The 26,960-nt window shown below is 53.8% G+C and overlaps 8 protein-coding genes across 8 annotated transcripts; 5 read left to right on the top strand and 3 right to left on the bottom strand.

Moving 5' to 3' along the window:
- Positions 1 to 981: 981 nt before the first annotated feature.
- BDZ83DRAFT_750094 (uncharacterized protein) lies at positions 982 to 1,834 on the top strand (the record flags this gene model as incomplete). The annotated part of the gene is made up of 2 exons (XM_060513875.1): positions 982 to 1,071; positions 1,145 to 1,834. 2 exons carry the CDS (start codon positions 982 to 984, stop codon positions 1,832 to 1,834), a joined length of 780 nt encoding a protein of 259 aa, XP_060367362.1.
- Positions 1,835 to 3,804: 1,970 nt separating this feature from the next.
- Positions 3,805 to 7,105, bottom strand: BDZ83DRAFT_613156 (voltage gated chloride channel). Its single transcript, XM_060507745.1, has 6 exons — positions 6,183 to 7,105; positions 5,980 to 6,132; positions 5,812 to 5,926; positions 5,670 to 5,761; positions 5,436 to 5,621; positions 3,805 to 5,386 (listed from the first exon to the last, which is right to left on the bottom strand). Exons 1-6 carry the CDS (start codon positions 7,002 to 7,004, stop codon positions 4,076 to 4,078), a joined length of 2,679 nt encoding a protein of 892 aa, XP_060367361.1. The 5' UTR covers positions 7,005 to 7,105; the 3' UTR covers positions 3,805 to 4,075.
- Positions 7,106 to 7,561: 456 nt separating this feature from the next.
- On the top strand, positions 7,562 to 9,606 carry BDZ83DRAFT_649654 (Neurochondrin-domain-containing protein; the record flags this gene model as incomplete). The annotated part of the gene is made up of 3 exons (XM_060510299.1): positions 7,562 to 7,983; positions 8,039 to 8,345; positions 8,395 to 9,606. The coding sequence occupies 3 exons, from the start codon at positions 7,562 to 7,564 to the stop codon at positions 9,604 to 9,606; spliced, it is 1,941 nt and encodes a 646-aa protein (XP_060367360.1).
- A 669-nt stretch (positions 9,607 to 10,275) lies between these two features.
- On the bottom strand, positions 10,276 to 11,007 carry BDZ83DRAFT_572768 (uncharacterized protein; the record flags this gene model as incomplete). Its single annotated transcript, XM_060504545.1, has 1 exon — positions 10,276 to 11,007. One exon carries the CDS (start codon positions 11,005 to 11,007, stop codon positions 10,276 to 10,278), a length of 732 nt encoding a protein of 243 aa, XP_060367359.1.
- Positions 11,008 to 11,688: 681 nt separating this feature from the next.
- BDZ83DRAFT_211121 (uncharacterized protein) lies at positions 11,689 to 12,583 on the bottom strand. The gene is made up of 2 exons (XM_060501708.1): positions 12,070 to 12,583; positions 11,689 to 12,001 (listed from the first exon to the last, which is right to left on the bottom strand). The coding sequence occupies exons 1-2, from the start codon at positions 12,388 to 12,390 to the stop codon at positions 11,852 to 11,854; spliced, it is 471 nt and encodes a 156-aa protein (XP_060367358.1). The 5' UTR covers positions 12,391 to 12,583; the 3' UTR covers positions 11,689 to 11,851.
- Positions 12,584 to 17,427: 4,844 nt separating this feature from the next.
- Positions 17,428 to 18,653, top strand: BDZ83DRAFT_649651 (GTPase CDC42; the record flags this gene model as incomplete). The annotated part of the gene is made up of 4 exons (XM_060510298.1): positions 17,428 to 17,447; positions 17,771 to 17,890; positions 18,112 to 18,490; positions 18,588 to 18,653. The coding sequence occupies 4 exons, from the start codon at positions 17,428 to 17,430 to the stop codon at positions 18,651 to 18,653; spliced, it is 585 nt and encodes a 194-aa protein (XP_060367357.1).
- Positions 18,654 to 21,831: 3,178 nt separating this feature from the next.
- BDZ83DRAFT_717837 (arginase) lies at positions 21,832 to 23,436 on the top strand (the record flags this gene model as incomplete). Its single annotated transcript, XM_060511993.1, has 4 exons — positions 21,832 to 21,964; positions 22,139 to 22,261; positions 22,392 to 22,721; positions 22,835 to 23,436. The coding sequence occupies 4 exons, from the start codon at positions 21,832 to 21,834 to the stop codon at positions 23,434 to 23,436; spliced, it is 1,188 nt and encodes a 395-aa protein (XP_060367356.1).
- Positions 23,437 to 24,838: 1,402 nt separating this feature from the next.
- Positions 24,839 to 26,665, top strand: BDZ83DRAFT_572671 (asparaginyl-tRNA synthetase; the record flags this gene model as incomplete). Its single annotated transcript, XM_060504536.1, has 2 exons — positions 24,839 to 26,463; positions 26,539 to 26,665. The coding sequence occupies 2 exons, from the start codon at positions 24,839 to 24,841 to the stop codon at positions 26,663 to 26,665; spliced, it is 1,752 nt and encodes a 583-aa protein (XP_060367355.1).
- Positions 26,666 to 26,960: the final 295 nt, after the last annotated feature.

Genomic DNA, 26,960 nt, shown 5'->3' with positions numbered 1-26,960 from the left:
CTGCCCACAAAGGTGCTAGCCAGGCCCAGCAAGCCCTCCATGTCCATCCGCAACATATTCACATGTGCCTGATGGGTCCGGCCCATCACAATTCGCACCGCTTTGGCTTTCCCAGCAGCGCTCCCGCAGATCTGCACCTCCTGGCCCGAATTCGAGACTCCTCCCCAGGCTTCTACATTTCACCCGCATTGCAGAGAACCTCTCACACTCTTCTCTCACATTGAGATTAACGAATATTCCATCTTCAGGGGTATATCAAACGTCATTGGCTCGAATACGGCAGAATGTCAGTATGATTACGAGAGTCCTGAGGCCATGGCTCAGTGCCGACATCTCTGCGTTCTGTCTTGCAGACGGATGTTGACCATCCCTTGGATCGGCACCCCGCCCTCGAACTTCCCGACCACTTTGACAACTGACTACACTACGGAGCACTCTGTCACCGGGAACACTCTAACTGGAAAGGGAGAAATGACCGTCAGAATCCTGCGAGCAGCGTGAACACCCCTGGTCGCCCCGACCCAAAGCCTCGGGTTCTGGGCCGCCACACTTTCTTCCCTGGCACACATATGCAGTCTGGGGGGGGGTGTTCGTCAAGCGGTCATGAATCACGAAAAAGATGGTATGCACATCGCTTTCTCTCCTACCCCAGTGTTTTGGTTGTGAGGAGAACCGGGGCTGGGTATTTGTCAAAGAAGTCTAATGATGTCTCGGGTCGCCTTGGACCTTGTGGGACGCAGCCTGGCAGGCATATCCTTTATCCTTTGTATCGTTTGCCCGGGACAGCGCTGGTACCCGCGGCGTCGCGGCCGATATAATAACCACTCACGCTTGCCACCCCTCCAACAACCTGTCGTCGTGTCCCGCACTGGCCTAACAAACACATCCGTTCGTTTCTGGGCATCCATTCCCATATTGCGGGACGTCAACGTCGCGAAACCATTCTCCTAGTCTCGCGCCAGCCCTCGGTTTATACAGATCATGTCAACCATCACGATAACCTCCGCTCCAAGAACGCGAACAACCGGCTGCCCCGCGCAAGCGATACTACCTCAGTCCTTAACCCAATTTGTACGTTTTAGATCTGTCGATCTCCCGTATAGCCCATAGCCGCGCACAGCCCCGTTGACCGAAGCCATCACAGCATCTCTTCCCAAGGCTGCCCGTAGAACTCCGCCTCAAAATCTGGAACTTCAACCTCCCACCACCGCGGGTTGTGCCCATCCGGTGCGGCGCCAAGTCTCTCTCTTTCGCCTCCCACGCCCAGTCACCAAGGCCCTCGTCGAGCGGGTGTACGTCGTACACAGCCGTACCCACCAACCTCCACGCCTGCCATGAATCCCGTTCCGAGGCCCTCAAGTCGTACCATCTCAGCTTCGGCATGACGCGCAACCCGGGCCAAATTTTCTTCGACAAGGCCCACGACGTCCTCTATTTTGGCGCCCGCGACGGCTACATGGCCTCCGAGGCGCAGTTCCGCACCGTCATGGCCCTATGCGACCCCGTAGACATCTCACAAGTGCGCCGCCTCGCCATCAACGACTCGCTCTTCTGGGTCGACACAATGTACCAGTCCATGAGCGCCGCCAACCTGACGGTGGAGGTCCTCAAGCAGATCCGCGCGCGAATGCCGAAGCTGGAAGAGCTCGTCTTTGTGCCGCGGGACGAAAACCCCGTCTACAACGACGAAGTCGAGCTGGTGACTGCGAATCCGAACGGCGTGCTCGAGCAGCAGATGGCGAGGCAAATGGAGGCGGCGATGAAGACCGTTTGCGACTTATTCCCGGACTGGACGCCGCCGCGGTGGTGTATCATGGCTCTCGGGTCGACGTAGCTCCCCTGGGATCACTACAAACGATGGGGCATTTACGGACCAGCGAGTTTCAAAAAGGCCCCTGTTCTCTTCTGTAAGGCGAGGCGTTGACAGTATGCCCGCCTCCTTTGTGGGCAGGGAGGATCTGCCGCGAGCATGAACTTCAAGACTATGTATTTGGGCTGGTCAGACTGCATTTCAAGATACCCCTTTTGTCTTTTCTGCTATTTGAGCGTCATGGAACACTAGCAATGTATTGCGAAGAAATTGTTTCAGCTTTGTATCGATAGGGAGCATTTACGAGCTATGTGGGTGATGTTTTCCAACCATGTAAAGCGGGAACAAGGGATGTTTTTCAGTTCTTTCATCACACAGAGACGAATGCGGTTGACTTTTGCCTTCCTCATTCGCCATTGAAGGAAGTGGCTGTTGAATCTGTATTCGTGATCTCATTTAAAATTGTCTTTTGGACGAGTTTTGTTACTGGACAACTACACGCTGGAGGAGGTGGAATGCAAGAGAAACGCATGTGAAAACCAAAGGACATCATATTCAACATGACTTTCATCCCCTACACCTTCCTCTCAAAATACTGAACCCACCTTGTCATACTAGCTAGTCTGATGTACGTCGGACAGAACCTCGGAGTTTTGAAAATGCCATCACGTTCAAAAGTTGAGTGATGTGGGGGTGGCCGACAACGACCTGGCCGTCACGTACATTGCTGAGACAAAGACGCAAGGAGTGGCGTGATGTTTGAATCTCTTTTCGAAAGTTGATCCCGGATCAGGATAATGCTGGCGGTCACCTCTATTGGTTCCCTTGTGGACCTGGTAGGGCGTGACTTCGGAATTTCCGAATTGGTAGCTTTGAAGGGTTCCATGAGAAGCATTTTAACTCGCATCTTGAGCTCTGATGTGGATTTGTTATAATTATTCAATGATTTCCGTTGGAAGCAAACGGCATATGTGTGGAGTAGATTAAGTATGTTAGGCTGTTTATTCAACGAAAATTTATTAAGATACAATGACCACAATACACTCATAAGATGGGTAAATTCGCTTTCAGAGACAGGGATCTCGATCTCGTTCGGCCAAGCCCTTAATACATGCTACATCGAAAGAAGGATTCTACTGTGCACAGCAGTGGGCGGTGTGCTCCGACATTGCATCTTATAGATTAAATATGTGTGTTCAGGTCATGAGAACACCGTTGGAAACTGCGGGCGTATCAAAGGAATGGTATAACACCTTTGGAACAAAGGTCCCCCATCTAATTGAACCTGTAAGATGGAAAGCTCATTCTAAGCTTTAGATTTGGAGTTCGCGGCGATGGTCCGTAAAGAGAAGTGCAAGAACTTGAGCAATTACACCGACAATTTTGGCAGTTTCATTCCCAGGTCTTCTTGGAACCCGGGCATGATATTCAAACGATGTATCCACTGCAGTGGATCGTGAATATCATCCATGCCCTAAATAGTACTTAAGGAGGTTGGTTTTGATACCTTGCAACGGCCAAAACGTCGCTTAGATGAATTCATTTCTTCCCAGTGACCTTCCAAAAGAGAGCCATTGCCTGCAGGCTTCTGGGTAACATATTGGGTTTTTCTGGCCTTTTAAACTCTTTAGCTAGTACGTAGGTAGCACCTTGTTACCTCGAATACTCCGTCCTTGATCTTCTTGGTAGTGATATGGCGGAATAAACGGCGACAGAGGGAGAAGAGGGAGGGAAGGGACGGTAGACAAAGATTGTGCAGTGTATCGACCAAGCAAATCGATAAGGTCCATGTTGCCACGGAGCATCAGTCCTACGAATTATGAACGAGTCTCCAGCCGGATCTTCGTTGGTACATCCGAACAACTCATTTCACCGCCCCAACTGGAGAACCACAAGAGGCTTTGGGATACGTTCGCGGTGTGACCCTGTAGTAGTTGAGCACTAGAGTGGACATACTACTCAAAGTAGGCAACGACATATTGATCTTTCTACATACGTGATCCAAGATCTCGCGGCAATTTCGCTAGCCCCCGCAGCAAAGTACCATCACACAATCATTTGATTTATCACCTGCTGGCACTGGACATCGATGGCTTGATATTCGGAAAGAAGATGGAAGCCCGGCTGAGTGAGTAAACTATATTGACAGGGACTGCATTATGCCATGCAAACTACCAAGCTACCAAGTTCCAAAGTTCCCATTTGTGCATGTATGTGTCTAAGGTATCCGTACAATCATTCACTATCACGAGATAACGCTCTATCTTATAAAATCGGTCCCCGATCTTCTGCAGGGCTGATTCCCTCCTCATGCCCGTCATCCCTTAATAGGCCCTGATGCTCGCCACCGCCGCCCTCTCTCGTGAGGCCGGTCTCGACACCCATGTCTCTCGACAATCCGCTCGTCCGGCGCGTCTCCTCTGCGCCATTGAGAACGTACCATACGTCCTTCTTGGTCAAGAGACCCTGCAGAGCACCGCGGTCACTGAACAAAACATAGCGAAGGCCAAGTTTCTGAAAGTAGCTGACAGCGAGGTGCAGATTAGATCTCGAAGCCATAGTGATGGGCGTCTGGTCCATCCACGGCCGAAGATCGAGAGTCGTACGTGGGTCCGCGAGGGGCTGGTGAGAGAAGAAGGCCTCCGTCTCTGGCGGAAGCGATCGCGGTGGCTGCGAACACATCTGTAAGTTGTAGGTGAGTTCCGCACGGGAGATGTATCCCAGCAGAATGGCTTCGCGGGGATCTGAAATAACAGGGAACCCTCGGTAGGTGTGCGTGTCGAGAATATTCTTCAAGCTGCCAATAGTATGGCCGGTCGCGGTAAGCACAACCAAATCCTCGATGCGAGTCATGATCTGTGAGGCAGGAATATCGGGGATGACCATCTCCTCACTGTTGTCCAGGAAGGGATACTCATTGAAGTGAATCCATGCCTCGTAAATTCCCTTCCGGGAGAACGCATCTCCCACCCATTTAGACAGCATGACGGCGATCATGATGGGGAGAACATAGGTCAGGGCTCCTGTCAGCTCGAACATGATGACAACAATTGAGACCGTCATTCGAGTGACGCCGGCAAGCGTCGCTGCCGCACCGATGATGGCATATGTTCCCGGTGTTACACAAGGAACATCTGGTTCGCAGGAGGCAAATGCGAAGAACGTTGGGTGGTTTGTCACCCAGATCTCCATAATAATGCCCACGGCTCTGCCGGTCAGAGCTCCAATAGCCATTGAAGGCAGGATAATGCCAGCAGGCAGCTGGAGGCCAAATGTGATGGTGGCGAGGAAGAAACCAAGGATAGCCCCAAATATCAGAAGAACAATAGTTGGTGCCGATGCAGCGCCAGTCTTACAGAGACCGATTTGGTCGTCGACGTACTTGGAGCACTCAACGAATAAGTTGGAGACAAGTTCAGACGTCTGGAACTTCATGTAATGATTGGGATAGTTGATGAGCGCCGTCAAAAGGGCAATCGCAGCGACTTGGGTAATGGGACCTGGTAGCCACGGCGTGTTCTTCTTCCATCGTGCTACGGCCATGTTCGCTTTGATAAAGAGGCCACCGTAGATTCCCTGTCAGACTGTTAGTTGAGGTCATGGGCTAGTGACGGTATGCGCTTACACCAAGGATGCCGAGGAAGACAAACGGAATCAGTTCAAAGCCGTGCCATCCCGTGCTGAACTTGACCTGGTACATGACAAGCTGCCCGGTGCGAAACGGATCAAATGCCTGCAAAACGACGGCAGCAGTCATGGCACAGACGAAACTCTGCCACATTGTCTTGTCTGGAAAGTAGTATGAGAGTTGCTAGTATGCGATTAGCATGAGACAGGGAGCAATTCCGGTCGTACCAACCTCTAGGCTGAATAACACTCCTCCAATTGGCGAGCCAAAAGCCACCGAAATTCCAGAGGCGGCAGCAGCAGAGAGAACCTCTCTTTTTCGAGCTGTCGTGACATTAGTAAACTAAACGATTTGCCTTGCAGGCTTGGCTCACCCTCGTTGTCATTGATATTCTTGAAGAGCTTGATAAAGAGATTTGCGCAACAACAAGCAACGTGGACTAGAGGTCCCTCTTTGCCTAGCCACATGCCCGAACCAACCGCAAGACACTGCATGAGTTAGTGGACATGATACGAAGGAGAAGAACGAACTTATCACTTACCAAACCTAATGACTTGGTGATCAAAGTCCAGCTGCCAAGAAACCTTCGGATAATGAAACCACCCAACACCGTCTTGATCTCAGGTATACCGCTGTGTTTGGCATACATTCCATACTCCTGGACAAGTATAGCTGCAGCAGATGCCAAAATGACCTCCAAATCATCAGCAAAGAGGCGCGAGGTTATGGGATCGCGAGACTTACAGAGAGGACGAGAAAGAAGAAGTACTCTACGAACCACTTCCCTCCGCCGGAAGAAACCCCCAAGGCCTTCGCCCATGGTGTCCATCCGCCACACTTTGACATCTCATTGTAACCCCAGCAGCAAAAGTTCTTGTTCAGGTAGAATGCGCCGCCTTCTGGGCCGCTGGAGCAGTATCCTGTTTTCAGGTCGCCAAGCCAGTCAGTCGTTATGTCGATGCCAGCAGCAACAGCGCCAACAGCCATGCCGGTCAAGATCAGAATAATCCAGACCTCGCTGACATCGACGAGCTGTTTGAACAGCCCAAGCAACCCTTGCGCCCCTGAGTGGAGGACGCGCAGACGCTGACGCTCCTTTGTGTATTCGAAAATCCAATCGATGGCCGTCAAATCTTCGTATCCCACTCTTCTTCCCGGCCCTTCCACGTACCAATCTAGTGGCGCGCCGTCTTTGGTACCCTGGCTCGCAGCGCCATGTGCGCCTGTCCTCCGAGGTGATCGATTTGGATCGTGGGTAGGCGTTCGCGCTCGCGGCGAGGAGTGAGGGGAGGCAGTGCCTGATCGCGAACCGGTGAAGGCGGACAAGAGGCGGCTCGGAGCTGAGATAGCGTTCTGTTTCTGTTTTCGCTTGAAGGAGAGGGGTTCTTCGAGGTCCTCATGGATTGGGTCCTCGATCAGGACATCGGCGACGTCTTCGTCTTCGCTCCAGAAGTCCAATTCGTCTCGATCGGCGGGGTCCGTATTGCTGTTGCTGTTGCCGGCGCCACTGTTCAGCGGACGCGATGAGGACGAGGCGGACGAATCATAGTGTACAGGACCGGCCATGGTGCGAATCTGGCGACATTGACTCCCAGTATCCTCAGATCATAGCCATCCTGTTGTCGTTTCAAGGTTCTCTTGAACAGGACGGAAACGGTATCACCTCCCCCGTCGCCGGATGGATACCTGTTCGGTGACGAGCCGCGCGTGGCTGACTCGGTGTGGAAGCTCGGGCCTCTTTGCGGTCCGTCTTGCGGCTGATGCGACGCCGGGGCGAGTGGCCAAGGGGACCACCACCTGCAGGGGTCCTGTTGATGGAATGCATCTGACGGTGGGGGGTGGCTCCTTCAGCGATCTGGGTCTTTCCAGCGCGGGGCAATTTTTCACGACGGCATCCTTTCGTCTGATCTTGGCATCTTGCGCATTTCCTGTGGGGGTGACAGCCTGCAATTATCGCACTCTTCTTTCAACAAGGCAGCACATTATTTTCGAGAGACTAGGTTGTAGCACGTGCCGTCTTCGGCTTTGATGCCCACCGGATTTGCAACCCAAGAACTTAAACACTTGACTTACACGCTGCCTCACCCGCCTAGGAACATCGACAACAATAAGGAGACGTAAAAATGGCAGACCAAGCTCCCGCAGGGTCCGCCGCGGCGCAGGCACCTCCTGATGTCTCTCAGTCGACGCCGGGAACGCAGCAAACCGCATCGCTCGACCAAATTCAGAGTATGTTGAAGGCCAAAGATGATACCTCTAGATTCGTTGGCTTAGCTCTGTTGAAAAGCGTACTTGACAACTCGGAGGAGCTGCGCAACAATGAAGATACCGTCTCGAGTCTTTGGGAGTCCATATCCCCCAAGTTTCTGGACCGGCTGCTGAAGACAGGCTCGTCTACGCAATCTGGCCAGAAGGACGCAAAAAACATGCTGGATCTTTCAGTATCAGTTATCCATACTTTTGCTTTGCTTCTACCAGATCAAGCGAAAAGAGACAAACGACTGATTGGAAGAATGCCTCTTTTGGTGTCCAGTTTGCTACGAAGGTATGCCGATATCCTGCAGTGGCAACTTTAGGATTTACACTTATCATGTATGTAGCTCTGGAGAAACTTCTGAGATGATTATTCAGACCCTTCTCACCATGGCCGCTTTTCCTGAAGGAGCAAAGGTTTTCTACGACATTGAGGATGTAACTCCTCTAGTTGAGGTCGCTCCAAACAACCCATCTGCTCTCGAGATCTTTTCTTTTGCGTGGATCAACTGCATGGACATCGCAGAAGACAGGCTCGTACTGGAGTCCAAGATCGACACGACCATCCAAGCCCTGGTGTCGACCTTCAATGGCACAGATGGTGTTACTTTGCTCGAGTTCCTCGGCAAATTTCTGCGAAATTCAGATCCCAAGGTAGTTCCCCCTTTACGACAATACAGGCAGCTGACTTACACTTGAATAGTCCCTACCTTCGAACCCAAAGTGGATCAAAACGTCCACCGACTTCATCAAGAAACTTCTCACTAGCCGGCCCACGCCAGAGGCAAGGAACGCCTATACCGTTGCGGCTGCATCCTTGCTTGAGGTATACCCTTCGAAAGCATCAAGACTTTTATTTACCAGCGATGAAAAGGATGATAAGCCATTCTCGTACCTGTTCATCACCCTCCTCCTCACCGACACCAGAGCGAGTCTTCCCCGCCTCTTGGAGCTTCTCAATGATCCCATCTACCTAGCCATCGCACAACGGTTAGGCTCGGCCTTTGATGTCACAACACACTTTATTGGCTATTTGGTGAAGAGCCTTGACGAGGAGAGTCCATCGCCAGCTGCCCTGGTAATGCCTCCCGACTTCCTGCTCAAGATCCGTCGGACGATTTCGGAGGCTCTGTCCCTCGCAATCGAGTTCCTCCGAGACAGGTGGGATGCGTCTGTGGCAGGCGCCTTTGGTCTGCACCCTGAAGCGCGTGCAAAGGAGACCGACACCTCCATGGGGAAGAGGCTGACAATCTCTTGGGAATCAAAGAAGAGCAACGTTCACGAGGATCCTCTAATTCTGGCAGCTGTCAAAGCCCTGGCCATCTGGCTTCGCGAGGACGACAACGACCTGCTGAGAAAGGAAGCAGCAGGGCTGACTGACATGCTCCTCGACCTCTACAAGTCGAGCTCTTCGTCAAGTCTCGGCTTCCGGTCACCGATCCTAGTAGGTTTGGAGGGGATCCTGGTCGAGAAGGCTGGGCTGGAAGAGTTCACGACACACAACGGCTGGGACGTTTTGACAAAAGACCTCGAGGCCATCCTGCAATCCACAACCACGTCAAGCGACGAAAGCGAAGCCGCGCGCGCTATCGAGATTGTCCGCATCCTTCTGCCAATCGTGGAGGGCGAGGAAACCGGATCGAGGCAAGAGTGGATGGCCCTCGTGACGACCGTAGCCGCCTGGCACACTCCCGAAGCCAAGCAGCCTGCGTTGGTACAGGAAGCTCACATCGCAGCTCTCCAACTCACCACCGCGCTGCTTGTGGGCGCGCCTTATGGTATGAGGAAGCGCTACGTACACTCCACGAGCGCCGTGCTGGGCATAGCTGGGCAGCTTGAGAAGCACGTGAGCTCGGATGACCCGCTGAGGGAGTCTTTGGACGATGTCCTGCAGACGCTAGATAGACTTCGCTAGTTTTTCCAGCTTCATAGACAACTAGCTCATTGTATCCGGCGAATCCAAGTGTCCAGACACACGTGGCGAGAGACTTTTAGTTAGCCAACAAACGTTTGAAGGATTCCTTGTCCAAGTGATACTTGAAAAACCTGGCCATGAAGCTTCGAGGCTTGTACATGAATACATCGATCAAGCAAAGTACTCTGATGCGTCTAGAAGACCAAAACACAAGCTTCCGTAAACCACTTGCGCATGTAAGTATGGACATACGACTTGCATGGTGCCAGATTCCAGTTGAGCTGAATGTGATGGAGCGCCTCAACAAGTTTGACTCGTAAACGTAAATAAAACAACCGACGTCTCCGAGCACTGACTACCTTGATCATTGTACAAAGTGCCTGCAACACAAGTAGATTTTTCGAGAGCATGCGGTTGAATGCGAGAGGAACCGGAGTCAGGGAAAAGAAACAACACTTGAATATCGCTACTCCAAAGAAGGTCATTAGCAGCTTCAAGATGCTCTTCCCCTGAAAAAAGCCAGTCATAGTCTACAGCCTAGGAAAAAACCCTTGTGAGGGACAAAAGGACTATAGAATCCATAGCCTCCCCGGCTCGAGAGAAAACCTTCATATAATGAATCCGGTCCATGACCAAACCTTCATCGAAATGGACCCCCTTCACATCGACTCAAATAACAGCAGCCACCGGAACTTGTGTCTCCTGCCGAACAGTTCCCACGCCCTCATCTACATCATTGCTCTTCAACGCCGCAGCCTCAGCCTTGGCCCGCCTCTTCCTCGCCCGGCGGACCTCAATCTCGATATCCTTCATCTCGGCGTCCACCGAGACCAACCGGGGAACGATATCCTGCACGGCCTGCACCGAGAGCGTTTGCGCCTGTCTCAAAGGCATCGGCGCCAGGATCCCGAACCACCGGAGCGGATCATTACTCTTCTTCTTCTTCTTTTGCTTCGCCTTCTCGTTCTCTTTCTCCACCTCCTCCTCCTTCTCGGCTTCTTTCTCCATCTGCTCTTCACCGACAGAGGTCACCCCTTCCGCCTCCATGCTCGGGGCCTCATCAACATCATCATTCCTCCTCGCCGCCGCCGCCGCCGCCGCAGCCTCCGTGGTCTCCGTCCTCGGCTCCGTCACAGCATCATCCCCCTCCGCAGCCCTGACAACCTCAAAGCGGGGGACACCCCTGTCATCCACAGCCAGCTCGAGGGTCCTCGAAGCCCGCATGCGCTCGTCGTAGTAGTCCGGCCCGTAACGGACGCCCCTCTCCGCGGAGAAGTTGGCTCGTGCAATGTTCTGATACATGCCGGCCTGGGTCCGGCTGAGGCGCTCGCGCAGGGTCGTGTACTCGTCCAGCAGGACGAGGTAGCGCTCCAGGAGGCTGTCAACGTGGTTTGTCTCCATTGTCTTGTCTACCTGGGCGTGTTGGTGTGAGTTGCGAGGTGTGTGTGTGATATGAGGATGTGGCGGCGAGGGGTTCAAGGTTGAGCGAGCAAAAGGCGGGATGAGTCTATGGGAGAGGCTGGAAGATGCAAGGGTATCGGCTTGCTGTGGCTGAGACGTGCGGCTGAGGGGGACTCAAAAGCATGTAGGTGAAGGTCTGGCGTGTTGTGTCGCCGAGATTGCCTATGCAGCTGACTCTGAGCGATGAAGATGAGATGGTCCTGTAGCGCTATGCATGAGGTTGATTGTTGGCTGTAGCCTCACATGCATTGGAAATTTGTGGCTTGAGCGATGATCTGCACAGAAGGAACGGCACTCTCATGCAGGGGTGGCCCTGAGCCAGGTAGGTACCTGGGGACTGCAAGACCCGAGTCTGCGGCGATGGCTAGGTACATGTACTTTACCTCTGTCGTCTTTGGAGCCCATTCCATCGCCGATATCGTCAGCATCGAGTCGCTCTACTTTGTGCTTGTCCGCCATGAGCCGTCAGCCTAGCGACTTTTAATCAAAATAACTCCCCGTGTAAGTTCTCGACATGCGACGATCCCGCGGTCAAGACATTCCAACGGGTAATGCCACATGCCAAGACAACGCTTCCCCCAAAAAAGACAAGAGAGAAAACGGCTGAGCAAGCGTGCAAGGAAACCTGATGCAACAGCAACGGTGACGTGAGAACACACGTACAAAGGGACTGAGGCGATGTCGAGGCTCGGCGGCAAACAAAGCGGGAACAAAGACGGATGGAGGGAGGTTATGGGTTCAGTACTACGGATACATATCTCCTCTTTGGTCCTTTGAGGTCCTGTCATGCCCTGTCATGTACTTTTATTGTCGGATGGCCGTCGGGTCGGTGGTTGTTTGTAATGCGTTCGTACCAATGCGACCCTTCTGGCATAGCTTCCTGTTTCAGCTTTCGACATCGATGTGTACGATTTGCTATCGAATGTGCCATGCGCTTAGCAGGGAAGAATGCAGTCTGAAAGCGAGACATGATGGTCAGGAATCAGGGTAACTAATGGCCACACAGACCGACGCCGCCATGGTGTCCAACTGCCTGTTGGGACCTATTTGGATTTCCGGTTGCCAACGCAAATCTGTCGAGCACGAGCCGGGGATGGTCCTTTTATGTCGGTGATCCCGGTGATCCCGGTGATCGATCACGCAGAACCCTGGGCGATGAACGCAGGTGGGACTGAGGAGGACGGTCGGGAAATAGGCACTCGGAGTGCTTGGCTTTTTGAACGCAGCCCGGATTAATGAAGAGACTTGGATGAAGACCAGGTGGAATAATCGAGAAACAGTATTCGTACAACGCAATGCAAAACGGGAAGCAAACCGGGCCATCGCGCCAGGCGGGAGCGGCTGGATCGAAGCATTAAAGAAGGCTGCAGGTTCCCGTCTAGCTTATTCCCTGTACATGAGAGACTGCCTCAAACGCGTGTCGTCCATATGACTTGGAAGACACCGTCCAACCCCAAGGCTACTTCGCGGGCCTGACGGTGTTTCGATGCCCACTTTGACAGCGCGAAGCGAGGGTAGCATTCGGGACGGCAAACTGCAGAAGAATGATTTGCCTAGGGGCTGGAGTCGAATTGGCACAGCACGCGACGAGCGAGCGATGCGATGGCGGCGTGTCAGTGTCAAACGTCGAGGTTCAAGACCTTGTGGTCGAGCCGAAGACAAAGAAGGGATTGCTGGCTAGATTCCCGGGTCAATGAGCCACACATAGAGTCAGTCCGCGCCTTCAAGTATCATCCAGCCTAGGTAGTTCTCGAGTTTTGGCAGCGACAGCTGACGCACGACAGCGTAATCATTACGTCTGTCTTGCTCGGATGGTATTGACGAATATGCTTCGATGTGAACTGTAAGACGAAGTTGAGAAGTCGAGATCCCAAAACATGTTATTCTGGGTCCGCGTTGCTTTTGATGGAGGTGCGGATCCGCCCGAGAAGACCATCTCAGGACCAGGTCGATCATTAATTAGTGTCGGTCTGAGACGGTGGGGCCCAGCAGCTTAGATCCCGCAGTGCATTGCAGTGTTGCAGCATTGACGAAGAGGAGCAATGTATGGTCTGGATCCGGTGCCCCTTCCCATCTCGATAAACGGCCGCTGCAGGCCGCGAGTGGCGGGAGGTCGCCGACGCTGATGGTTGAACTTACGATTTCCATGGTGATATGAGGAGGCGTCGATACGGATCGGTTCTAGGGAGGGGAGAGAGCCATGGGATGATTACGCGAAGAAAAATAGATCAGGCAAAGTTTGGTGAAAACTCTGCTGGACAAACCTAGGCTGGGCTGAGTTGTTGATGACATGAGGGCATTCCTTTCTTTTTCATGCGTTGAGGAAACCTACCTTTTCTACCGCGTACGGTTAAGGTGCCGGGCCATTATCGTCTGATAGTGTTCTGGTGAAAGGGCGTCACTGCAAAGTGGCAAGAACACAGCACTGACATGAAGGAGCACATTCCACCTCGCTCCGCTGCGAAAGGGTTAAGGTAGGCTGGACGAGAATGGTTCCTAAATGGTAGGTGCGTGGAAGACATTTGAGCCGTTGGCAGACGGCACTTGGCGAGAGGTGCGTTGAGAAGCGTACCTACCTAAGGTAGTGTAAAAGGCCAGTGCGATATGCGGGTTGGCTGGCGTGATGCCAGGACCGTGATGCACACACACAGTGCCTACCTCCAGGTATGCTCGTGCTTTGCTGGTGCAGGACTATCCGTACTTTACGGGTGTGCTTCTTGGGACTTGTTGCAGAAGCTTGGACGATAGACCGAGTAGGATTTAGCAATGATGTCTCCTGCCTGCCATAGACGTTCATCCAAGAAGACAAATTAAGCGTACCTAAGGTACGCTGACTTAAAGTGTAAGGCACCTCAGGTAAGGTAGGGACGCAAGCAGGTTGGTCACCTCTAGTACCTCTGCACTTGCACCTTCCTCGTCGAAGCTTACCAGGTACGTACTTACGTATACTTGATTAGAGGTTGGCAAGCACATGCATTTTGCAACATGAGAATGGTGGGGGACGGGATTCTAACGCCTCAGGCCCAAAGTTCCCTCTACCCAATGTGTGCAGAGGTGACGAGGGTTTCTCAAGGTACGGATACCTGGCCTCACCTCCCGTCACCTGGAGGACTGTCAAGACTAAACACTTCGGGTACACTAGACGCAACACCACTCCCAAGCACACACAGCTTCTGCTGACAACTGGCACCGCTTCGCCCTTCAACGCCTTGCGGCTTTGGTCCTTCCCTTGGCTACCAGAAGCAGTCGCAAGTTGCAACGCCAGTGCTGCTGGAGTCGAAGCCGGCCCAAAGATCTACGGAGTACCCAGCTCAACCCAAGCCAGCGGATGCCGCTCTTTCAAAGACGGGGGACGATCCACTCTTTACGGGTTAAAAAAAGTGGTCGGTGAGGGCGGTGAAGGATCAAGACGACGACGAGTAGGAGCAAGCTACGAATGCCACGCGCCCCCAACCCCGAGCCAGACGGAACCATCAAGCCGAGAGTTCCAAGACTTTTGTCCAACTCATCGCTATCGTGGCCACGCGCCTACCTTACCACCTTACCTAGATCCGCTTGGATAGATTTGCTGGCACTTGCTGGAGAGCGCTGGGCCAGGTTTTTGGTGCGTATGGGGTGGGCAGAACCACGCTGTACCGGGCAACATCGGCAACGGCACCAACAAACGCACCTCTCGGTATCAAAGACAAGCGCCTGAGGGGTTGGCTTGGTGCCTCCTTCTCCTTGATACGAAATCCATAGACGGCAAAAGGGTGGCTGCTTGCACTCTCGTCCGTATACCGCATCTCATTCCCTTCTGATATTAGCGGAAAGCACAGGAGGGAGGAACCGCCCTTGGGACTGAGATGAGCAAACCGGGGCATGGCACCGACGCTGGCTACGTAACCCCTGGAAGTTGAGGTGAGCGTCGAACAAATTAAAGGAAATGGAAGCCGGCGAGGTGAAAGATTGGTGAAGACGGCCCCGCACACCCCCCCCCCCCGACCAGGCTATTCGTTCCAGAATCCAGCAGCGGCATCAACCCACGTCTGCGGCCTGCCCTGGGTTATTCGATACCTTGGTGCCTATTCGTACTCCGTACATGTCTTACGGGCTAGGTATGGTCCACGGATGCACTCTTTGCTTTCCGCACAATCCAAGGACCAAGGGAACATGGCTGGACGTTCTTGACCTTCCGGGTTAGGCCATGTTCTCCAGCTAGCACTGCACCAGGCTATCTCAAGCACCCAAAAGCCAACCGATCAGGCGCCATCCATCCCTCTGGAACACTGACCAGTACCACCCCTTCTAACCCCAATCATGGCAAAGACCAGCCTTGCAAACACCAAATTAACACGTTGACGTCGACGCGGGAGCAGGAAGACGAGGCGGCGGCGGTTATGGACTTGTGGTGGTGAACAGACTAGAGACCCCGGAGGGACCCTCCTGACACGGGCACTCTCCAATCCCTACCCGCCCCCAGCCTGGCTCACCCTCACGTCCAGGCTCAGGGCACGAGGTACGAGGCACTTGGTCCATCAACAAGTCACTTTGATGAGAAAAAGATGAGACGAGAGACTTTGGAGTTGCTTGCTTTTCGACTGCCCATTGATTAGAGATGAGGGGTCCCCCTTTCTCTTTCTCTCTCTCTCTCCTTTTTATAACCCTGTGATTCATTGGAGGTCCGCTGCCCTCGTGAGGCACTCCAAATTGCTTTGGACAGTATTGTTTGTGAGGATGCTTCTCTGGAAGGTATTCGTAAAGTACCTTGGAGTCTACGTCTCTGGTGAGAACCGGGGAAACTCACAACTTACCTCAGGTAAGTAGGTAGCAGACAGGAAGGGACGATTCCTGTGTCTGCTGCAGCTGAATCCCTTGACAATTGCCCTGTGCTGGTTAGCCATACTTTCTGCCCAAGTTCTTGCTGTCAACTGCCATAGATGATGGACGTCTTTGTTCGTCTTTCCATTTAGAAGGCCTAAAGGAGACGGGACTCGGGAATAAGTACTCGTGGGCGTGGTTGGGTAGATAGTTGGCCGAAACAACCCAGGCCAGATGTTCAGTTTCCTTGCATTCAAATCAAGGATGACAATATGAGAGGTATACATGATGCTTGTTGAGTGTCTTCATTCTGAGAGTGTCGAGACATACAATATCTCAGCATACAACACAGGCCTTGCCACGCGCGCCTCATACAGCTCTTTCGGTCTCGTCGGTCTCTGCTGCACCTTGCCTTAGTTACGTGTGGTGTGTGCAAGGTTCTCTTCCCGCAGCCTCCCATTGACTTGCCTTGCCTTGACACTGACACCAACTGACACTCGTCAATTCCACCCGTCTTTTGACTCAACTTACCTTTGGGTACCTGCCTGAACCCTTCATCTTTTCTTGTTCTCCCCTCGCTCTCCTCTCACCCAGATGCTGATCTCATTTGACGAGAAAAAGAAAGAAGAAAAAAAAAAATAGGGAGTTTACAAACTCAAACCCCCTAACGCAAGGCCGAGTTTGCTGCTACCTTACCCGACCCCATCCTCCCCCTTCTATTCCCAGGTTCAGTCTGGCAGTCTGCTGAGGTGTCCCACTTTCCTGCGTGTGTTCTGCCGCTGGTGCACCGCTGCAGCGTGTGTCAAGACCACCGCCGACGCCATCACTACCTTGCTAAGATAAAATAAAATAAAAATCCCCGACGACATCTCACTTGTCACCTCCCAGACCGTACTGGGTACACAGTAAATGTCCTTGACCTTGCGGCTTTGCCTTGGTTGGGTCTCGCCCCGTCGTCGCCTCCTTCTCTCACTCGCTCCTTCCCTACGTTGCCTTGGCTCTGTTATCCTCGCCTTACTCTTTCCATTTACCTTGCTGGCGTCCCTCGCCGTCACCTTGTCTCCTTGTCCCTTGCCTTGTTCTCTTCCTTCACCTTCTTACCACCACCTGCTGCACCGAAGAGAAAGAAAAAACCACCACACCGGCTCCCGACCCAATCCACGTCTTTTTCCTCCCCTTCGTCGCCCCCCCCCATTTCGACCTCGACCCCGTTCTCCGTCTCCACTACCCACCTCATCTTTCCGCCCTGCAGCAACGGCAACCACCACTGCCACTGCTCCTAGTCTCCTCCATACTGCGACTCCGTACCAATACCACCACCACTGCCACTACCACCACACTTTACCTACCACCCGACTCGACTCCTCTTGCCCGCTGCCACTCTAACCCCCAACTTACCTGCGCCTGGAAATCACACCCGACTCCGACCCCGACCTCGACAAGACAAGACACTCGACACGACACGACGCGCTGCGCGATAAGGGAGAGACTGAGAGACCGGTCTTAATTTTTCTTTCCACAGGTCTCTGTTCCTGCACAGGAACATCATTGATCTAGACAATGGTCGTCGCTACTATCAAGTGCGTACATTTTGAGCCTCTTTTCGCTAGGCTTCGTTTTCTTACTCCTCCCCCCTTCCCGACACTTGTCAACTGACGGCTTGTCGTCGCCCTTTCCACTATTTGGCCTGCCTGCTGCTGCTGCTGCTGCACTGTTTGCATCGTCGCTGTTGCTGTCGGATTCCACTGCTCCCTGTTGCTGGGGGCTTGAAGAAGGCTTCCCTTCGCCGTTGCCAATCCTGACTTGAACTTGACGATCGGCAAATGGGCAGCCATCAAAGCGCGCATGTCACTAGCCACTTTTGTTTGCAACAAAAACTGATATTCTCTCTCTCCTCTTCTAGGTGTGTTGTCGTCGGTGACGGTGCGGTCGGAAAGACATGCCTTCTCATCAGCTACACGACGAACAAGTTCCCCTCCGAATATGTTCCGACCGTCTTCGATAACTATGCCGTCACTGTTATGTGAGTCCTCTCCTGCAACACCTCCAGAACAATCCAAGATCGGGTTCCACAAAGCATAGGCAAAAGGGTGTTTTCAAGAGATGGTTAAAGGGCGGATGAGTCGACGACTGGATGAATAAAAAACAACGGGGATTCGGGAGAGAAAAGATGCCGCAAGAGACGAGAAGTTGCTGGACTTTTGGTAGGCCATTTCGCTAATGGTGGATTTTTCTTTTACGCAGGATCGGTGACGAGCCTTACACACTGGGACTGTTCGATACCGCCGGTCAGGAAGATTACGACAGACTCCGCCCCCTTTCCTATCCCCAGACCGACGTCTTCCTCGTCTGCTTCAGTGTCACATCACCTGCCTCCTTCGAGAACGTCCGCGAGAAGTGGTTCCCCGAGGTACATCACCACTGCCCTGGCGTTCCTTGCCTTATCGTCGGCACCCAAGTCGATCTGCGCGAGGACCCCAGCGTCCGCGAGAAGCTTTCTAAGCAGAAGATGTCTCCGGTACGGAAAGAGGACGGCGAGCGGATGGCAAAGGATTTGGGAGCGGTCAAGTACGTCGAGTGCAGTGCTCTGACGCAGTACAAGCTGAAGGACGTCTTCGACGAGGTATGCATTCTCCCGTTGGATCTCCCATTTTGCTCTTCCCCCTCCTACACTTGCCTCTATCGCAGCCTTAGATCTGATACTGACATACGACCCTCAGGCAATTGTTGCGGCTCTGGAGCCTCCTGCCCCGAAGAAGAAGTCACACAAGTGTCTTGTGCTTTGATCGTGGGACCCTTTGACGCATGGGTCTTGCTTTCCTCCCGCCGTGCCCACCCAGTTCTGGCTCTGGCGGCGAGCGGAAAAGTCGAGAACCAGGCTTGGACATTTTCTCTTGCCATCCAGATGCGCGCGCAAACGGTTCTGGGTTTCCATCTTTGAACGGCATTTTGGACCTTTTTTTGCAGCGCGCATGGCATTGGACACGCTTAGGTCTTGGTCAGCCACACCTTTGGACCGATCAGGAACGGTCGTTCCTCGCGAATTAATGGATTGGACTTCCTGGTTCAGCGACAACGAGGGTTTGGATTGGATCATCTGGCCGCGGCGGTTCGGGCTTCTAGGCATATCTTGGTCGGGGACTGCGAGGAGGACGAATGGGCAAGTCGACTGGCTGTGTTTTCCCCCCTTCCATATTCTGTTCACCAATTCCCAAAGTTCTCCCTCATACCTCATACCATTACCCTCTTACCAAATCCAGCCCCTCATCCCTCTCGCATCCCCCAATACGCCTTGCTGTGGCCCGGATCTCGGTGGTCTTTCTTGCTTCTTTCTACATTTAGGGATGGGTAAATTCATCACGCAGGCAGGAATACTTCGATAGGACAGTTTGGCGATTGGAGTGCACTTTAAATCGATGGTCTTTTTTTTTTCTTCGCGCTGAACCTCCAAAGTGTCTGTACGCGCGCGACCTTTCTTCTACAGCCACAGCCCTCGCAGAGCGAGCACCGATCAACTGGAGGGCATGGCCTCAAGGGGATCATCACCCACTGACTATTGATGTTTAACATGCGTGGGCGGAACAGAGCCTCCAACATCGGATCGACAAGGCGAGTCATTCCCGCTTGCTGCCCGCCTCGGTACACGCCATCCGTTCACTCGCATCTTTTCTCTTCAGCACGTTGTGGGGGGAGGGGGAAAGAAGGGGCATGGCAAGCAAGGCACGTTGGTTGGAAGCCACAAGTAATGGACGGTGGGCAGTAGCCTTTTTGTTCAAAAAGCATGTTCAACTAATGGTGCTAGCGACCTACCCAACGTTCGTTCCGTCTGCCCAGGACTCTCATTTGGGATGTCCGACGTTGCCAATCTTATCGTTGGAATGTTCTTTATGGTCCAGCTGAGCCCTCTTTAGACTCTAGTTGACTTTTTTTTTCTTCTATTGCGCACGATGGTTAGCGCAAAGGCCACCGACAACCCCTCACTCTCAGTGGCAGCGCCGGCTGCCTGAGCGAGTGCCCGCCCAACCCTTTGAGCAACGGTCCAACAGTCCTAGAAGGGGTCTGGGGTTTAAAGAGGACGGGTTTTGGGGGGGATGACTAGGAGGGGTAGGGGGGGGAGAGGGAACCGCATAAAAGAATGACGTCGCAGCCTCGGCGTGCCGTCGTCCATCCGATGGAATCGGTCATCAATGCGAGACAGATGCGGTTAAGGAAAACTTGACAGTGTGCCGTATGTTGTCTTTTGCCTTCACTCAACGGGTTTTACGGCGTTGGTGTGGTGTTCAAAACGCTTACGCCCCAGGGACTCCCGGGCCTTTCTCTCTCTCTCTCTCTCTCTCTCTCTGTGTGTGTGTAAATGGACATACTATTGATTTGTCTGTGTGCCTCTTTTCTTTTCAAGAGAGATGGAACGGCTGACGGATCGGTGGAGAGAGTGAGACGGTAGACAGAGAAGAGGAATACATAAGGAGAGAGAGGCAGAGGCACAAGGAGGCGTTCTTGTCTTACCCGCCTCCGAAGCCACACACATGCGCAGACACCATCCCCTTATCCAAGTTGTCGTTCCAAGTTCTGGCTTGCCTTGCCTGCTTACCTACATACCTGTGGTGCCGCGTACCTAGCCTAGGTAGCGGTTTCTGCAACCGTGACGGAGGCTATGTTCGAGACGCGTTGCGAACGCCACGAGGGCGTTCATGGGGTTTCCCTGGAGAACCTGGAGAGGGCTTGGGGAGAAAGGGTAAAGGGTGGCTAAGTTTGTGTTTAAGTAATGGAGATAGACAGGGGGGTTCGAAAGGAATAATGGAAGATCCGGGTGTAGTTTAGGATTCGAGGGATCTGGGGAATTTGTTGCTTGGGGGAGAGTTGCGGTTGCAGTCATTAGGTTCTCGGAGTGTACGGTTCAGGGACCTTCTGCAGCCCACCATCTTCACCTTCCACGGACCACCACTTGGGACGCTGAAGATGAGGAAATAAACAGGCATAATATCGCACTTTGGCGATTGGACGTTTTTCTCTCCTGAGGGTATCCACCCCCAACATGCCCATTTCAACGGGGGGTCCACTTCCCGGGAGGAGATCGGATACCGTATAGTTACATATCCGGGCTCATGATTCCCACCGCGCGCCGGCGGCCAGGAACGCAGCACCACCGACCCCGCATTACTACGGCCTACCTTTACTTTACTACTGGCATCCTGGAGGAAGCCGGGCGCACCGCATCTAAGAATCTAGTCTAATGCATTCGTTGACAATTTATTTCCTCACTCAGTCTGCACTACCGGCATCGGCGGGGTTCTTCACACGCTTTTCGGACGAATAGGTACCCGTTATCGACTGGTCGAGGGGAGCTCTCAAACCCCCACATCAGACCTTCCCCGCCGGACGTTCTCCGCTGGGTTTACTGAATGGCACAAGTGACAAAAGTCATCACCTTTAATCCAGGATTTTCTGGTGAAAGTCCGGAATCTGATACCATGTCCCACCATGTACGTAAAGTAAGCCCATAACTTTGGGGGGTTAAGGAAGGAAAATGTCGGCATGTGCAATGCCCATTGGCCAATTGTGAGGGAGCAATAGGCGGGATATCATTGCAAGTAGAATATCCATCATGTATCCCCCGAATCCACGTGGAGCGAGTACCTGTCGGTCTAGCCATTCGAATTAGACAACCACAGAGGGCGCGCGCGCGCCCACGCAAGCCCGCGCCGGGCCGGTCGAGGTGTGTGACCCGTTCTTAACGCTTCCGGTCCCCGATATACCTTGGCCCGGTTTCCCTCGTTTTCTTAAAGAGATGCTTCCTTCCTTTCTGACAGATGTTTCTCCGTTTGAGGACTCTTTCTAATTCTCGCTTTCTTATTCGCAACACGACAACCTCTCTCACGAACGTTTTGACTCCGTGACTGTTACAACGACTCGGTGCAGGAAACATCACAGGGGAAACAGAGTAACGGCAACGACCTAGCTGTTATGAAGTTGACGTCTCTCCTGCTGGGCTGCTCGTCAGCCCTGCTGGCCGCCGCGTGCGGCAACCACGGCGATGACAAGGAGTGGACCAAGGCCGAGCTGGATGAGTTGGAAGCCAAATGGGGTTTCGAGGTACGTCGGATGGATGCCTGCATAAGTCATTGACTTGCTGCTTGGTGATTAGATGAGATGAGATGAGATGAGAAGCATTGAGGCTGACTTGATATTCGTTCAGTGGGGTTAGTAACGTTCACTGGAAAGCGAATGGGCCTGAGAGGAGAACGTTGAGGGGCTCACGACGTCGATTTAGGATTCACGGGCATTGGCTCTTTCGCTCATCTTAAGCACGTCAAGTGCCTAACGACGCCGTCCGAGTTGTACGATATCGCCATCATCGGCGCGCCGTTTGATACGGCTGTCAGTTATAGGCCAGGTGAGTGCAGGAAACATCCCCCCCCCCTTACGTTCATACCGTAACGGCACATCTCACATCTCACATCTCACCACCTCACAACCACTGTTATCACTGCCACTGTCAACAAAGTACTGACCAAATCCCAAAGGCGCCCGCTTCGGCCCCCGCGCCATCCGGCAGGCCTCGAGCAGACAGACGTCGTTCCGCGGCTTCAACCCGCGCGCGAGCATCAACCCATACGCCAACTGGGCCACGATCCTCGACTGCGGCGACATACCCGTCACGCCCATGGACAACGTCGTCGCCGTGGAGCAGATGTCGGCCGCGTTCAAGGAGCTGGGGCAGCGCAGGCCCGTGTCGAGCTCGCTGAGCAGGCCGAAGCTCATCACTCTCGGCGGCGACCACAGTCTCGCGCTGCCCGCGCTGAGGGCGCTTAGGGAGGCGTATGGGGCGCCGTTGAGGGTATTGCATTTTGATGGTCAGTTTTGTGTCCCTGTTGAGGTGGAGCGAGAAGAGAAGATTGAGTAAAGGAATGGGATCACAGATGCTTGAGAAAGAATGGCATAGCTGACATACATCACAAACACACAGCTCACCTTGACACCTGGCACCCGGCAAAGTACCCCTCCTACTGGACCGCAACGCAATTCAACCACGGCTCCATGTTTTGGATGGCCGGCAACGAAGGCCTCCTCTCCAACGCCTCGAGCCAGCCCTCTGTCCACGCAGGGCTGCGCACCCGCCTCTCCGGCACCGACTTCACCGACCACGACGACGACACGGCGCAGAACTGGGTGCGCATCGCCGCCGACGACATTGACGAGATTGGCACCGCGGGCATCGTAAAGTCCATCATGGAGACGCTGGGCACCGAGGACCCCGTGTACCTGTCCATCGATATCGACGTGCTGGACCCGGCGTTCGCGCCCGGTACGGGCACGCCTGAGCCCGGTGGCTGGACGACGCGCGAGCTGATTCGGATTCTGAGAGGGATCGAGGGGTTGAATTTGGTGGGCGCTGATGTTGTGGAGGTGAGCCCTGCGTATCAGAATGCTGGGGAGGAGACGGCGTTGGCGGCGGCGCAGGTTGTGTATGAGGTTCTGAGCTCGATGGTGAAGAAGGGGCTTGAGGGGATGGGCAGGGAGGGCAAGGCTGCTGCTGCTGTTGTTGATGATGAGAAGGATGAGTTGTGAGTGTGTTGATTCGGTTGAGATGAAAGTTTGGCATTTGAAAAGGGGGGGGGGGGGTGAGAAGGAAGTGTTCGTTCACTGGTAAGATGCAGAACGCTGGTCTCTGGATGCTAGGAAGCCAAGTGGAACGAGCAAAAGGGATCGACGGACTCTGGCGTGTTCACCGTAACGGCAGAAGCCCGAGGTTGGGCATCATGGACGTCCATCAAACGCTGGGTTTCTTGGGGCGAGTTGTCGCGTCAGTCCTCTTTATACGATGAATGACAAGAATGAATAAATGATATAGACAAAAGTCATTGACGATGCACCGTACGAGATGGCACCGAGTGGGACACCCACAAGTGATTCCTACTCCGCAAGTATATCTCAAGAAGTGCATTCTAAAGTCTCCTAATGCTGTTCCCCTTTCCCGAATCTCATCTGCAACATAAGGCAAGGACCCTCAACTTGTAAAAGTCGCGGGTAATTCAGAGCTTTCCTCACAAGTAAGATACCGTACGCAGAAGTCTAGTATACCGTTCAATCTACACCCTCTACGCTTGAGCCAAACAGCAAGACTTTGTTCAGTTCACTGTTCTCAGCATTCTCACCGCCACCCCAAGGTAAGTACGCAAACCGCCTTACCGTCGCTTTGTCCTTCAGATGCCCGAGTCAAGGGGGGAAAGGGAATCAGCAGATGTACTTGGATACGGATACGCACCCGCCTATCTTCGGAACCCAACCTCAGCAAATGCCAAACGGGCGGGCGCTCATAAAAGAAAGAGGGCCCCGTAAGGTAAGGCCCGAGCTCCCTTATCTCTGAGCAATTACATCGCTCAATTGGGAATTGGGAAGGGTAATAATGTCTTTTGAACAGCACCTCAGTTGCCGGTGCCCCTCCACCGCCGGGGCGCCGGGCGGTGATCTCAGGGAGCAAAGGTATCAAGGGGGTAGGTGTAATTGCACTGTAACAAACCCCAGACACTGGAAGCCAGCAGCGGTGACTCACACAGCATCGAGCAACATGTTAGGTCAGGTCCGGATCGTCTGTGTTAAATAAAAAAGGCTTCAACCTTTGACTGAGCCCAATTACAAGACTTTCTCCTGTAATACCAATTCCTGATTATTTTCTCCTTCTCCCAATTGTTGTTGGCTTTGCGGTTGCAAGTGACTCACGCAGCACAGTCACAAAAAAAGATACCCGACGCTGTACATCAGACCAGGTCACCCTCTCCCCTCACCCCTCCGTCTCTCCCACCAACTCAATCCGAATAATTTACCCCGCCATCCCAGAAACCATCCCAAAAATTTCCCAAAACTTCGACTGTACACAAACAAACCGGCTTTTGAGTCAACAGTCGACGGACGAAACTCCTGACTCTCCCTAGACGCCACGAAAAAAAAACCCCCCCCCCGACCACAAACTATGGCCGCCCCTCAGGAGTTGGCCGAGCGTCCCAAGACGGAGGACAAGGTCTACATCGACACCGACGCCGGCGCCGACGAGCCCTCCACCCAGGGCACCGAGTCCTCCCCCTTCAAGTCCCTCGCCGCCGCCTACATCGCCAACAACGAGTCCGTCACATCGCGCCAGTTCCTCACCCGCGCCTCCAAGACGGGCGACGACGAGGCCGCCCGCCTCGAGTGGAAGGAGCCCGCAAAGAGCGCCGTGAAAAAGGCCCAGTCCGCCCTCGACGCCCACCGCAAGAAGCTCGTCAAGCAGGCCCAGATCGAGGCCAAGGAGGAGGAGCAGAAGAAGGCCCGCCAGCAGGCTCTCGAGGCTGCCAAACAGATCGTCATCAAGGAGGACGAGTCCCTACCCGAGGCGAAGCGCATCACCATCGCCGACAAGACCGTCGTGCTGGGCGAGGGCGATAAGAAGGGCGACCGCGTCAAGATTGCCGGCCGCATTCACAGGCTGCGCGCCCAGAAGCAGGCTACATTCATCACCCTCGTCGACGGCTACGGACACCTCCAGTGCGTGCTCCAGGCCGGCGACCTCACAAAGACGTATGACGCCCTCACCTTTGCCCAGGGAACCTCCCTCTGGGTCTATGGTGAGCTCAAGAAGGTCCCCGAGGGCCAGACAGCCCCGGATAACCGTGAACTCCACGTCGACTACTACAAGGTCATTGGCACGTCGCCCACAGACGAAGATGCCATCACCAACAAGGTCTCGCTGCTGCAGAACCAATGGGACTCCCAGATGCTGGACAACCGCCACCTGGTTCTCCGTGGCGACAACGCCTCCGCCATCATGAAGATCCGCGCCGCCGTCGAGTGGGCCTTCACCAAGACCTACAAGGACCTCAAGATCACAAAGGTCTCTCCCCCAGCCCTGGTCCAGACCCAGGTCGAGGGCGGTTCCACGCTCTTCTCCGTCCCCTACTACGACGAGGCCGCCTACCTCACCCAGTCCTCCCAGCTGTACCTCGAGACCGTCCTCCCCAGCTTGGGAAGCGTCTACTGCATCGAAAAGTCCTTCCGCGCCGAGCGCAGCTTGACCCGCAGACACTTGTCCGAGTACACCCACGTCGAGGCGGAGCTCGACTTCATCGAGTTCCCCGACCTGCTTGCCCATCTCGAGGAGGTCATGTGCCGCGTCATCGACAACGTCCTCGCCGACGAGGAGATCGCCGCCTACGTCAAGGAGCTCAACCCCGACTTCAAGAAGCCCGTCCGCCCCTTCTTGCGCATGAAGTACACCGACGCCATTGACTGGCTCAACGCCCAAGACCCCCCCATCCTCAACGAGGACGGCGAGACCCATAAGTTTGGCGACGACATTGCCGAGGCCGCCGAGCGCAGGATGACCGACATCATCAACAAGCCCATCTTCCTCACCCACTTCCCCACCGAGATCAAGGCCTTCTACATGAAGAAGGACCCCAACGACCCGCGCGTCACCGAGAGCGTCGACTGCCTGATGCCCGGCGTCGGAGAGATTGTTGGTGGATCCATGAGAATGGAGGGCTACGACGAGCTGCTCGCTGCCTACGACAGAGAGGGCATTCCGTCAAAGGACTACTACTGGTACACTGACCAAAGAAAGTGAGTTTTCTTCCTATCTCCTAAAGCTTCTATATATTCCAAGAAGGAAAATGGTCACTGACAATACTGCTTTAGGTACGGAACCTCTCCCCACGGCGGCTACGGTCTCGGCCTCGAGCGTTTCCTGGCCTGGTTGGCCAACCAGCACACCGTCCGTACAACATGCTTGTACCCGCGCTACATGGGGCGTTGCAAGCCTTAGAGAAATGGTCAGAGAATGTGCGGTTTGGAGGGAGAGGAAAAGAGATATAAACACAAGGAGATAGGGGAAGCAAGGAAAAAAAACAAGCCCGGCGTGCTTTGAAAAAGCACTGCGGCAGAGGCATGGGCGAAATCAATCATGGTCTCGGAAGGGGGGCTTTGCAATGGGTTTTTGACAGCAATTTGCTGCAAAAGGGTACCCAGAGACGGTGTCGGTGGGCTTAGATAGGAGTTTTACGGAATATCACATTCACAATCTCCATCGGAGCGCTGCACTCCAGTGAGAAAGACAGCAA

Source organism: Colletotrichum acutatum (genome assembly GCF_030867785.1).
Source record: "Colletotrichum acutatum strain CBS 112980 chromosome Unknown BDZ83scaffold_25, whole genome shotgun sequence".
Taxonomy (NCBI): domain Eukaryota; kingdom Fungi; phylum Ascomycota; class Sordariomycetes; order Glomerellales; family Glomerellaceae; genus Colletotrichum; species Colletotrichum acutatum.
The sequence above is the reverse complement of the archived record's forward strand: the minus strand, read 5'-3'. Positions and strand labels throughout refer to the sequence as shown.

What these genes read in the sequence shown, in the direction of transcription:
- BDZ83DRAFT_613156 (XM_060507745.1), bottom strand. Translation starts at nt 7,004, where the DNA reads ATGGCCGGTCCTGTACACTATGATTCGTCCGCCTCGTCCTCATCGCGT. An exon ending in GAATATCAATGACAACGAGG is followed by an intron (nt 5,762 to 5,811) that starts GTGAGCCAAGCC and finishes ATGTCACGACAG; the next exon opens with CTCGAAAAAGAGAGGTTCTC. An exon ending in TCTTCCTCGGCATCCTTGGT is followed by an intron (nt 5,387 to 5,435) that starts GTAAGCGCATAC and finishes ACAGTCTGACAG; the next exon opens with GGAATCTACGGTGGCCTCTT.
- BDZ83DRAFT_211121 (XM_060501708.1), bottom strand. Translation starts at nt 12,390, where the DNA reads ATGGCCCGGTTTGCTTCCCGTTTTGCATTGCGTTGTACGAATACTGTT. An exon ending in CCATGGCGGCGTCGGTCTGT is followed by an intron (nt 12,002 to 12,069) that starts GTGGCCATTAGT and finishes TTCCCTGCTAAG; the next exon opens with CGCATGGCACATTCGATAGC.